Source organism: Crinia signifera, chromosome 1, assembly GCF_055691185.1.
Source record: "Crinia signifera chromosome 1, ASM5569118v1, whole genome shotgun sequence".
NCBI classification, from domain to species: Eukaryota; Metazoa; Chordata; class Amphibia; order Anura; family Myobatrachidae; genus Crinia; species Crinia signifera.
This window is the reverse complement of record NC_139217.1, coordinates 79,412,873-79,425,313: the sequence shown is the minus strand read 5'-3', so window position 1 is coordinate 79,425,313 and position 12,441 is coordinate 79,412,873. Positions and strand designations below refer to the sequence as shown.

Genomic DNA, 12,441 nt, shown 5'->3' with positions numbered 1-12,441 from the left:
TATAGTCATTGACAACTTTCAGCCTTATGGGAGAACAGAGCTATGCTAAACACCTATACCTCTGGAGAATGCTGCATGCGATATGTGAGCTGAATTGCGCTGCCTGCTTACAGGTTGTCTAAACACACTGGGGATTTCACTGTAAGTCAGCAGGCAAAAGGTAATGTCAAGCAAAACAAGTGTGTTGGTCGGAGTGCATCAAGGTCAATGGCTCAGAAAGAGTAGACAACAGGATAACTGTACAACAATGGGGACTGAGGCTCCAACAGCTTAACCTACAAATGTCTACAAGTTAGAAAAATGTCCTCTATCAGAGTAGTCCCAGTTATGTTACAGAGGGCTACGGCGGAGGTACAAGCCCAGCAGGTGAAGTGCCTAAAGGAAGTGAATAAATGGTGGCAGAACACCTAGGTAGGGGCTGTACACCTAATATCCAAAGTATACCAGTGGCCCCCCTTACTGAGACCCTGGAGCACTTTCAATAATTATTTTCTGTGAAAAAAAAACAGTCATTCCACATGAATGTTTTTGTCATGATCTCTTGGTGCAAGGCTTTTTTTTCAAAAATATTTTTTTATTGAAGCATTCTATGCATACAGTACACATCCATATGGACAATTATCCACTTAGCAAACAAAGGGATATATATAATACATTACATCAGTTAACAACTACACATCGTGTGTATTAGGGTGTGTGTGTGTGTGTGTGGGGGGGGGGGGGGGGGTATTTTGTCACTTTTTTGGGGGGACTCCCTAATAAGTTGCCAAAATATAGAGACGTATTTTAGAAATCTCAAAATAAAATTCTCAAAATAAAATAAATGTATTTTGTAATACAGGTTGAGTATCCCTTATTCAAATATCTGTTATCCAAATAATTCCGAAAACCATACATTCCAGAAACTGGAAAAACAAAATGTATTTGTTTTTGCTAGAAGCACTACTGGGGACATCTGTAACAGCACTACTGTGGATATGATATGTAACTGGCACTACTGGGGACATCTGTAACAGCACTACCGTGGATATGATATGTAACTGGCACTACTGGGGACATCTGTAACAGCACTACTGAGGACATGATATGTAACTGGCACTACTGGGGACAACTGTAACAGCACTAATCTGGATATACTATGTAACTGGCACTACTGGGGACAACTGTAACAGCACTACTCTGGATATAATATGTAACTGGCACTAAATATGTGCAAGAAAATGATTGGTTGGCATTTGAATTCAGTATCCGAGATTGTACAAAAACTTTGTTTCATGTTTTGAAACCTTGTTTTATGCACAAATAAAATATATCTGTGTGTATTTCATGTGTTTGATGTGTTTGTACAACATAAATGCAAGATAACTCAAGATACATTATTGAAATATAAAAATATTCTGAAATACGGAATAATACGTTATCCAAAATTCTTCTGGTCCTGAGCATTTTGGATAAGGGATACTCAACCTCTATACTGTAACATCTATTTCAATAGGTGGGTCGCCAACTAACAGTTGTTGGAGAAACCCAAAAATTTATCTTTTAAGCAATAAGAAATCTTGATAAAGTGGAAATGTAGCTTTCCCACATAATTAAAAAAAATTCTACTCTAGATTTGTCTAGTAATACTTTGATCCAGTCCATGCAAAACAAATGGAAAAGCTTGGATTTAAATAATGACAATGAAGGAGATTGTGTAGACACCCACTCATGTAATATTGTTTTACGGGAAACTGCTAATAGTAAACATTTTCCTATGTTATTGTGATTTCAAGTAGAAGTATCTTGAAAATAGCACATTCCGCACTTAGGGCAACATAATTTAACAGATGGGTCTCAGCATAGTTTTGAACCTGAAGTCAAAATCTCCTTAAAATTGTACATGAACAAGGACAATGATATCGTCCAAGTAATCATCTGTAACACGAATGTAAGGTGGACCTCCCCATCAAAAAACTTTTATGAGAAGATAGATATGATCTATGCAAGATATTTAAGAGCATTCCCTTGTACATACTGTAGATGAAGTAAAATACTTTTGAAAGCTCTTCTACAGTAAGTGTGGGAAATGTTGATATCCATTGAGCCATACCTCTGGAGGTGGTGGCACAATCCATACTGTACTTTCTTTGAAACTATCGTATCAATTTGGTTTTGCCAATTGAAGGGTTAATCAGCCATCTTGTTTTCATTGAAGGGTTAATCAGCCATCTTGTTTCTCTATGTCTGTCCCTGCTGATTTCAAGGTGGTTATATCCTGGCTCTTTTCCAGTACTCGCTGCTATCATAAACTTTGTTACTTTCCTTAGACACTGTACATTCTGTGCTTTCTCATAACTAACGAATACTACACAAGGCGATGTATAAGCCACCCCACAAAGACACTGCTATTTCCCTACCTCTGCACCAAATATTAACCAATCATGTAATTGAACCAGCGTCGTTTGTTGTGTATAAATATGTTGTTTTCGTCATCATTAAATCAGAGTTCAACCTTGTATCTGTGGTCATCGTTACTGGTCATATCATATGAGGTTACACTCTCACGGAGCTCTAAGGGGTCTTCACACTGAGGTCAAATAAGGTAATTAATAGATCAGACAATCGATACATCGGCGTATGATCGATTCTCTTCAAGTGGGGGCTCGGCCACCGGGATGCGAGGTCCATTCCTACACAGATGTCATAAAGATTTTACAGTCTGCCTGAATCTGTTGTGAGGTTACGGACATACTCGATCCTGAACCTGTGACACCATGCCTGGGGTATGTTGAATGTCTTATATAGAAGTTAGAGTCTTCTATCATAGAAGTTAAAGTCTTCTATTTTTGTGCACATAACCTGATCTGGGATCAGATGCCGTACTTGGAGTACGAAGGAGACCTGGGGTCTTTAGTCTAAATAGTACCTCACTTTGAACGCCCATTCTTTATTGGCCAATTGTCTTTATTGTATTGTCTTAAAGTATAAGTTTTTCTTTCATTCAATATCCCTGTGTGATTGGTGAGTATACACACTCGTGATATCTGTATTTCCTTGTAAACCGTGCGGCTGGTAAGTTCACGCACAATAACTTCACCGTTTGTCTAATCTGACTACTGTATGCCAACAGACTTGCGGACTTTATGCTCTCCTTCTCGGAGTAACGCAACGTGAGGCTTCACATACAGTTCTCAGCAACATAACAACAAGACTCTGTCCACCGTCACGTAGACGGTCTGTTGTTTCACTAACATTTTGTACTTTTATATTTAATGGGATGTATCTAGAGGAAATATAGTTCATATAATATTCAGATAAAGACCAACCCTCACAGTCTGCTGCCACAGGTCCCGACCTGCCTGACTGAAGACGGTGCCCCTGGTCTGAGTATTAAGAACTTTCCACGCTCCCATTCATAGTCAGAAATATTGATACACAATCATACCCCGACATGGGTGGAAATAATAGTAAGAATAAAACAGTCTATCCACCCCCATTACCTAGTGAAATATGTAAGGAGTATGTTGCCCACAAATTATTACCTTGTTAATCCATGAGGTGGACAATATAATAGATGGGACTGGAATCAAGTCCCCAGTATTAATACCCCGATCCCTGCAATATAGTAAACAGCTGCAGATTATCCCCTTAACAAAGCACAGGAGATAACTGACATGTGGAATGAAATCACCGTACACCAGTTCAGCTTTGAAAGATCTATTTTCTATTGAGCTCTCAGGGTGTACGGCGGATTCCTGCTAGGCTTCTGTGTCTTTGCTGGAAGAGGGGGGTCTGAGGGGGAAGCTGCAGTATTGGCCTCTCTCTCCCTAACACTGAACATCGCTGCCTATTGCAGTTTCATGTAAATAGAAACCTACAGTCACTGAATTTTGGAAGAGATTTAAAAGATGCTGGACTGAGGAAACGGGACTATTTCTTGAAATATTCCCTTTACTCATTTCCACCTTTATCAATAACCTACACCCCTCCATTTCCACGCCAGTCAAACAGAATGTCTCTACCTGGACATCTGACAAACTCACTGAATTTAGTGAGCACTTATATGAAAAAGAATCTGCTGGATGTTTTGATATGAAGAAGACTGTCGTCACTTCTACTCACAACTTCCAAAATAATAACAGAGGCCCACCAAATAGACCAAATAGGGGGATCCCACAAAATAACCAGAAAAGACCATATAGACCCCCTCAGGGTCCAACACCCCGTGCGCCTCCATACAACAGAGATTACAACAATACTGGTGCAGTACCAAGACAAACAACTTGTTTCAACTGTGGCCGGAATACACACTGGGCTAGGGACTGTCCACTCCCTCCCCAGAAACCACAACAACCTTACACTCCCAGACCCCAACAGGGACCATACAGACCACACTCAACATCAGTTCAAGACCATGTACGTTTCAGAGTGGACTGGTCTGACCCTGCACATTGACGGGGCCCGGAGGAGGGTATCCCATCTTTTGCACAGTTCACTACTCATTGGGAAGATTCACCCCTCATCACATTATATGTTGATGATAAAAAACTGTCCTTTCTAGTAGACAGTGGGGCAACAACCAGTGTTTTGTGTTCTCTTAACTATGATGGTGAACTGCAAAAGACTACTCCTTCAATGGGAATCAACGGGATACCCACTGACACATACCTGACTGACCCAGTTATCATACGCTCTGACAAGGGAAAACACTTAGGGATACACCAATTCAGGATCATCCCAGAATGTCCTGTTAACTTACTGGGCCGTGACTTGTTTAGTAAATTCCACATCTCCATCTCACCCTCTCCACAAGGGAGTGAGCTCCAAGTCACCTCCCCACACTTTGTGTCACTACAAAATACTCTGGACAACTCACTTGATCAAATTGATGATAGAATTTGGGCCATTGGCCCTTATGACACTGGCTTCATACCCTGTACACCATACAAAGCCAAGCTCAAACCAGATACACAACCCGTGTTTTGCAGACAATATCCACTCTCACCAGAAAAGATTGAAGGTCTTAGACCTATGATACATGACTTCCTCGAACAAGGCATACTCAGGTACATTGTCTCACCTTACTCGACACCTATCAACCCTGTTGCTAAGGCCGATGGCTCTGTTAGATTCGTACAAGACTTGAGAAAAGTAAATGATCTCATTGTTCCTATTGCACCCATAGTACCTGACATCAATTCACTCATCTCAGCAATCCCTGCAAACGCAACCCACTTTAATGTCATAGATTTGAAAAACGCATTTTTAGCATTCCTATAGACACAGAGACCCAATTACTCTTTGCTTTTTCATTTGAAGGTAAACAATTAACCTGGTGTCGTTTACCCCAAGGCTATATTGACTCTCCAGTGGTCTATAGCATAATCCTCCAAGCCACATTGGCTCCATGGCACCCCCCCCATAGTTCTGTCCTGCTACAGTATGCAGATGATCTGCTTCTCTGTAGTGTCACCGAGGAGACCAGCCGGTTAGATGGAATCTCATTGTTAAACTGGTTAGCAGAATGTGGACACAAAGTGTCAAGAGAAAAATTGCAATGGTGTAAAGCGCATGTCAATTACCTGGGTTTTGTACTCTCTGAGGGAGAAAGAAAAATCAGTCCACAACGCATACAGTCTGTATTGGGCCTGGTCACCCCAACTACCCAGAAGGATATGTTGTCTTTCTTGGGTATGGTAAGTTACTGCAGACAGTGGATCTCTGATTGTTCCTACTATGATAATATCTTGAGACAATGCACACTCAAAGACAAACCCAAGGTTATACAATGGTCAGATGAAATGTATTCTGCATTTAAAAAATTGAAAGAAATGTTAGTACAGAGTCCCGCGCTTGGTCTCCCGGACTATATGTTATCATTTCACTTGTTTGCAAGGGACACATGTACAACTATGGCGGGTGTACTGACCCAACTTCATGGAGGCAAAATGCGCCCAGTCGCATTCTTCTCAAAGGTAATGCCTGTCACTGTGCAAGGAATGCCAGCTTGTCTTCGAGCACTGGCTGCCTGTGCAATGGTTGTTGAGATGTCCACATCACTTACATTAGGACATCCTACTGTGTTACATACCACACATAATGTCCTCTCCATCCTCAAAGGTCTACACACACAACACATGTCTGCCCAAAGACTCAGCGGCTATGAAGTACTCCTACTAGGGAACCCTTCTCTCACTGTAAAATACGCAACAAACACAGAAGGACCTGTCCCTGTACTAAACGCACTTTTAGGTCTTAAAGGACCTGACGACGAGGCGCCGCCTCAACATGACTGTACTCTGACAATTGACTCAGAAACTTCACCCAGACAAGACATGTCGACTGTGCCTATCCCCGATGCCGACATAATATTTGTTGACGGCTCCTGCAGCCGTCCCAATGACAACACGTACCAGGCAGGATATGCAGTGGTTAAACTTCCAAACACCACCCTTGAAGCAAAGACAGTCCCCTTACAGTCAGCACAAGCTGCAGAACTCATTGCACTCACTCGAGCTTGTCACATTTACAAAGACAAACCTGTCACAATTTACACAGACTCCAAATACGCTTACGGAGTTGTTCATGGTATGATCTGGCAACGCCGAGGCTTCACTGGCGCTGATGGGAAAGGCATATCACATGCGCAACTCATCACAGATCTCTTACACGCAATTACATTACCATCTCAAATTGCCATCCTTCATTGTAAAGCACACACTGGAGGAAAGGATGATATCAGCAAAGGCAACGCTCTTGCTGATACCGCTGCTAAACGTGCTGCCACTATAGCAACATATAACCTCACTCTTGCTGTCATCTCGCCTCCTTCGTTAGATGATACATACCTACTGACAGAATTACAGGCTGCTGCCTCTAATTCAGATCTATCAGATTGGACATATCCAATACTGCAGAAGAATCCACGGACTGGATTAATCTGCAAAGAGGGGAAACCATGTATACCCCAAACCAGTGCATCATTGTTCATAGCACACTACCACGGAGTAGGACACCATAGTATAGTAACAACTACTTTACTCCTCTCCAATGATTTCTACATTACTAATGCAAAAGATCTCATTAAACAATACATCAGTAGATGTATAATATGTCTCAGAAACAACCCAAATAACCCAGACAAAGCAAGACACCAGCACCTAGAATACCCAACCACTCCATTCACCCACCTGCAAATCGATTTTACACATATCAATAATGCAGGAAGACAGGAATATGCCCTGGTCATTGTCGACATGTTTTCTCGGTGGCCAGAAGCATATGCCACTAAATCAGAAGATGCAAAAACAGTAGCCCGCATACTCACGCGAGAAATCATTCCGCGCTGGGGATGCCCGCTTCAAATTAATAGTGATAAAGGTTCAGCCTTCACAGCCAAGGTCACAGCAGAACTAGTCAAAGCACTGCAAATAGAATGGAAGTTTCACATTCCATATCATCCACAGAGTTCCGGTATCGTGGAACGCATGAACCGTACTCTTAAAGATAAACTACGTAAAGCGACAGGAGGTACATTTGCAAAATGGAAACAAGTCCTTCCTATCGTATTGGCTGAAATTAGAATGACACCACAAAAGACTCTAGGTTACTCCCCCTTTGAAATACTAATGGGCAGACCTTTTCCCACGCCCTGGGCAAAGAAACCACTAGTTACAACTGAGGGAGATCTAGACGTAATAAGAGAAGAGTACATTAGATCCCTAATAGAGAAACTTAATGAGTTAGAACAAAATGTTATCTTTAAGAATCCTTGTCATCCACAGATACCCACTCACCCATTCAGGGTTGGAGACAAGGTCGTAGTGAAAGTGTTGCCGAGAAACAAGCACCCCGGAGATTTCACCTACGGCCCAGAAACAGAAGTGGTCGCGGTTACCAGGACGGCTGTCCTCACCGACGAAGGACCAACGTGGATCCATGCATCCAGAGTAAAGAAAATTCCACCTCCACCACACGTCAACACAGAGGTCGACACCGATCCCGAGACTGACACAGACGGGACGAGAGAGGTAATAACGGGAGCCAGTGGCTCTGACCTCCAACTTGGAGAAGACCTGCCGGCTGGAGGTGATGAGGAATCAGGGGTACAACATTCTGAAGCCGAGGACGACGCTACAGGATATGACTCCCCCCACCTTAGCCCTAGTGATTTTATTCGGGCTTGTTCTTTATAACTGTTTTGCTGAAGTTGATATTACTCAGAATGATGGACGTTTTACCTTCTGGTATAATTCTTCTAGTACAACTGTTGCTACTTTCATATTTTCTTATTGTGATATTGTATCTTGTTCAAACAATCAAGGCGGGAATCGAGAAGAACCACCGCTGCCCTGGCTGTGTAACATCCAACACACACCACACGCTGTAAGTCACGTATATATATGTGTCACTAGTACTTACTGGGGAGATTCTTGCAACTCATGGGGGGCTGTTGGGTGGAACACTAGAGCAGATACCACTGCCTTTGATATCAGCCAAGACTGGGGATATTACCCCGATGTTGGCATCCATAAATGGTCCAATGGTCGATCCTTACTAGCCCGTATGTCCCTACGAAAAAAGGGCACCTGCAATGGCCAATTTATCATTAACTTAGAAAACCCGGCCCCCGGTGATGCCGGACTATATGTCATGGGTAAATATCAATCAGGGGAAAACGGGGGCCCAAGAGGAAAATTCCATTTAAAGGACATGTACGATAACCCAGAATACACCGCCCTCAAAGCCACTGTAAAACCTAAAACACCACCATCATTCCTTAAACCACATGTCACTACTTTTAATAATATGTTAGCCATTGATAATCCCACGTATGAAGATACCATGTCTATGGAAACAGGTTTCTCTGATGTAAACTATTGGTTAGAATGGATGAAGAATAATGCCCGCAAGGTTAATCAAACTGATTGCTATGTGTGTGGAAAGTCCAGACCCCATTTAGGTACTGTACCCATACACATACCACCTGAACAGGATAAATGCTTTTTTAGTTTATACACTGACACTGTAATAGAAGAAGCCAAATGTGAACAATGGAAAAAGGAATACCCCATTATGACAAAGAATACCAACCCTGGTAGTACTATAACTATTTACCCCGGTAATTACACTTGTTATTTCTCTAATAGTACTGATCAAAATGTTGTACAATTGAAATTATTTCCTGATGGGTATTGTGCTGAAAGAAGACATATCACCATACCCACCATGAAGAAATCTTTGGGAGATATCTATTTTATCTGTGGAGATATGAGGCTGAGGACAAAACTAGACAACCCTTGGAAAGGAGAATGTGCCCTGGCAAAGATTATCATGCCCATTCACACCCTCCCAGCCAACCTTCCTCGGCCTCCTCCCACAGGTAACACAAACACACACTCTAGAGCTAAGAGAGATGCCCCCAAGGAAAGTTTCGATCCACATGTGTATATCGATACTATTGGTGTCCCCCGGGGAGTTCCAGATGAATTCAAGGCTCGAGATGAAGTCGCTGCTGGCTTTGAGTCTCTGCTTCCCCAGGTGACAATCAATAAGAATGTGAATTGGATAAATTACATATATTATAACCAGCAACGTTTTGTGAATGATACTAGAGATGCTTTAAAAGGTATAGCTGAACAGTTAGAAGCCACTTCTCAAATGACTTTTCAGAATCGTATGGCTTTAGATATGATGCTTGCCGAGAAAGGAGGAACCTGTGTGTACATAGGTAAGATTGATGGATGCTGTACTTATATCCCAGACAACACAGGTCCTAATGGGAAAACTACCCTAGCTATTAAACATCTAGAAGATTTATCCATCGAACTCAAGAAGAACTCAGGTGTCACGGACCCCTGGAGTAGCTGGTTTGGATGGCTAAACGATTGGAAACACGCACTAACACAAATAGGCATGTTTATTCTCATTATAATTATTGTACTTATGATAGTAGGATATTGTGTCTTTCCCATATGTAAGAAGATTGGTTCCAAGTACCTGGATAATGTAACACCTGCTATGTACACTGATCTCGCCAAAAGCCTTCCCTCACCAGAAGATTATAGTGAATATGTTAAAATCCATCGTACCAAACAAGATGCCATCTACAAGAATCAAATTGTCTAAAAAGGACATTGATTCTAAGAGGGGATTGAAGGGTTAATCAGCCATCTTGTTTTCATTGAAGGGTTAATCAGCCATCTTGTTTCTCTATGTCTGTCCCTGCTGATTTCAAGGTGGTTATATCCTGGCTCTTTTCCAGTACTCGCTGCTATCATAAACTTTGTTACTTTCCTTAGACACTGTACATTCTGTGCTTTCTCATAACTAACGAATACTACACAAGGCGATGTATAAGCCACCCCACAAAGACACTGCTATTTCCCTACCTCTGCACCAAATATTAACCAATCATGTAATTGAACCAGCGTCGTTTGTTGTGTATAAATATGTTGTTTTCGTCATCATTAAATCAGAGTTCAACCTTGTATCTGTGGTCATCGTTACTGGTCATATCATATGAGGTTACACTCTCACGGAGCTCTAAGGGGTCTTCACACTGAGGTCAAATAAGGTAATTAATAGATCAGACAATCGATACATCGGCGTATGATCGATTCTCTTCACCAATCTTGTCTGAAAATACTTTAATTACTGAATAAATAAAGTGTTTACTTTGGTGGAAGGCCATAGGAAACCCTGTTAGTAAACCATATTATTCAACAGTCTCTAAAAATAAGTGCATTGTCCTGTCCCGTTAACCAAATGTCCTAAATTTTTGACACCACGTGCAATGATCTTTTTAATGCATCAAGCGCTGAATAATTGTATGAAACTATCTTGAATCCAGAACTTTCTTAATATAATGCACAAGATCACCTACATTTATGACTGCAGGTGGGTATAATTATAGTAGCCTATGGTATCTAGGTATACTGCAATGGACTCACTTCACCTGCTGGCGCTTTACCACTGGCCACTACACTAAACATAAACATATTGAACTTGAAAAGTGCTGAAGAGTATGCTGTTATTATATAAATAAATTTATAATCATTTTATAGTGTTCACTGTATAAGGCTGGTTCAATAAAGAAGGTAACCAGACCTTTCAATGTGCTAATTTATCAACTCGTACATAAAGATATAATAATATGTATTTGGTACAGATTATTTTTCCACATAGAAAGGACTAGGGAGACCAATCCCAGGATCGGATTTAGGCCTAAAATCGTCGGGATTTGAATCCCGGGCTTGAAGCTTTCAATCCCGGGATTTCGGGATTAGTACCCCAGTGCAAAATTTACTGTTTTTTTTAAAGCCAGGCAGCGCTGAGCACTTTAGAATGGCTCAGATGCTGCCCGGCTGACTGCTACGTACTGTGCCGGGACCCCCCGTGGCCGATTCCGCTGTCACTGTGTGCTCTGTGATGACAGGCATGACGGCGCCTAGGCTGCGCAGCGTGACCCCTGACATCACGCCACGCTGCGCAGCCCGTCCGCCATCATGCCTGTCAGTGCACTGAGCAGCACACTGTCACTCAGCAACATGCCCGCTGTGCGGCTACCGCCTGCCCGCCCGGCCGCTGGATGGATGGACGGACATCACTCCTGCTGCTGCCTGTCACCACTACCTCTGTAAGTGACAGTGCAGGGCAGGAGGATGGGGAAGAGTGGTGGGCGGGCAGGCGGGGCGGAGTTAGAGGACATTTATATTGATATTTGGGTGCAGGTCTTTTTATTTATTATTAGGGAGGCCAATCCCGGGATTGAGCATTTTTCAATTCCGAATCCCGGGATTGAAAAAATGCCCCGGGATTGGCATCCCTAGTAAGGACCCTTTTTAGGGTCCATACTGTATGAAGGATATCTTTAGGAGCAGGATAACTGAGGCAATAAAGCTTCAGGGACTTCAAACAATAAGTACATTTCTCTAAAACAGCAAAGAACCTATTTTCTGTCAATTTTTACAAAACTAAACTTACATGTTAACAGTATTCGGATAATGAGAATGAAAAAGTTCATAATGTGCTATAAATATTCTTTGATGTTCTGAGAAAACATCATTAACAAGACCCTGAATGACGGACTGAGCATTATATAACCTATATTAATAATTAGGTTTGTGTAATGCTAGTCCCTGGAATTGAAAGCTGTCATCTATTCATCTCCCTGCTGGATGCTTGAAAGGTTGCATGTACCTCTAAGATCTAGGGTGGAAAATAGATTGACATTCTTTTTGTACAAACAATGCTGATATTAGTCAATATATATATATATGTTCTTGATAAATATTTTATTAAGCCATGACAGTCAAGGCAAGGACTGAAACCCCAGATGCAAAGAATAATTCAGTCCATGCTAAAGACAGAGATGGCTTACCTACTAAGCACCATGTCTTCATTTTTCTTCCTATATTGCTTGATAACTTGGTTTATGATCTTGAAAATGCCCATACT

General features: G+C 41.8%; 2 protein-coding genes across 2 annotated transcripts in view; one reads left to right on the top strand and one right to left on the bottom strand.

Moving 5' to 3' along the window:
• The window catches only part of GABRB1 (gamma-aminobutyric acid type A receptor subunit beta1), a 474,444-nt gene that overhangs the window by 177,998 nt on the left and 284,005 nt on the right, over positions 1–12,441 (bottom strand). The gene's annotated exons all lie outside the window — the stretch shown is intronic.
• Positions 2,353–10,472, top strand: LOC146050849 (uncharacterized). The gene is made up of 2 exons (XM_083167878.1): positions 2,353–2,584; positions 7,767–10,472. Exon 2 carries the CDS (start codon positions 8,074–8,076, stop codon positions 10,108–10,110), a length of 2,037 nt encoding a protein of 678 aa, XP_083024004.1. The 5' UTR covers positions 2,353–2,584; positions 7,767–8,073; the 3' UTR covers positions 10,111–10,472.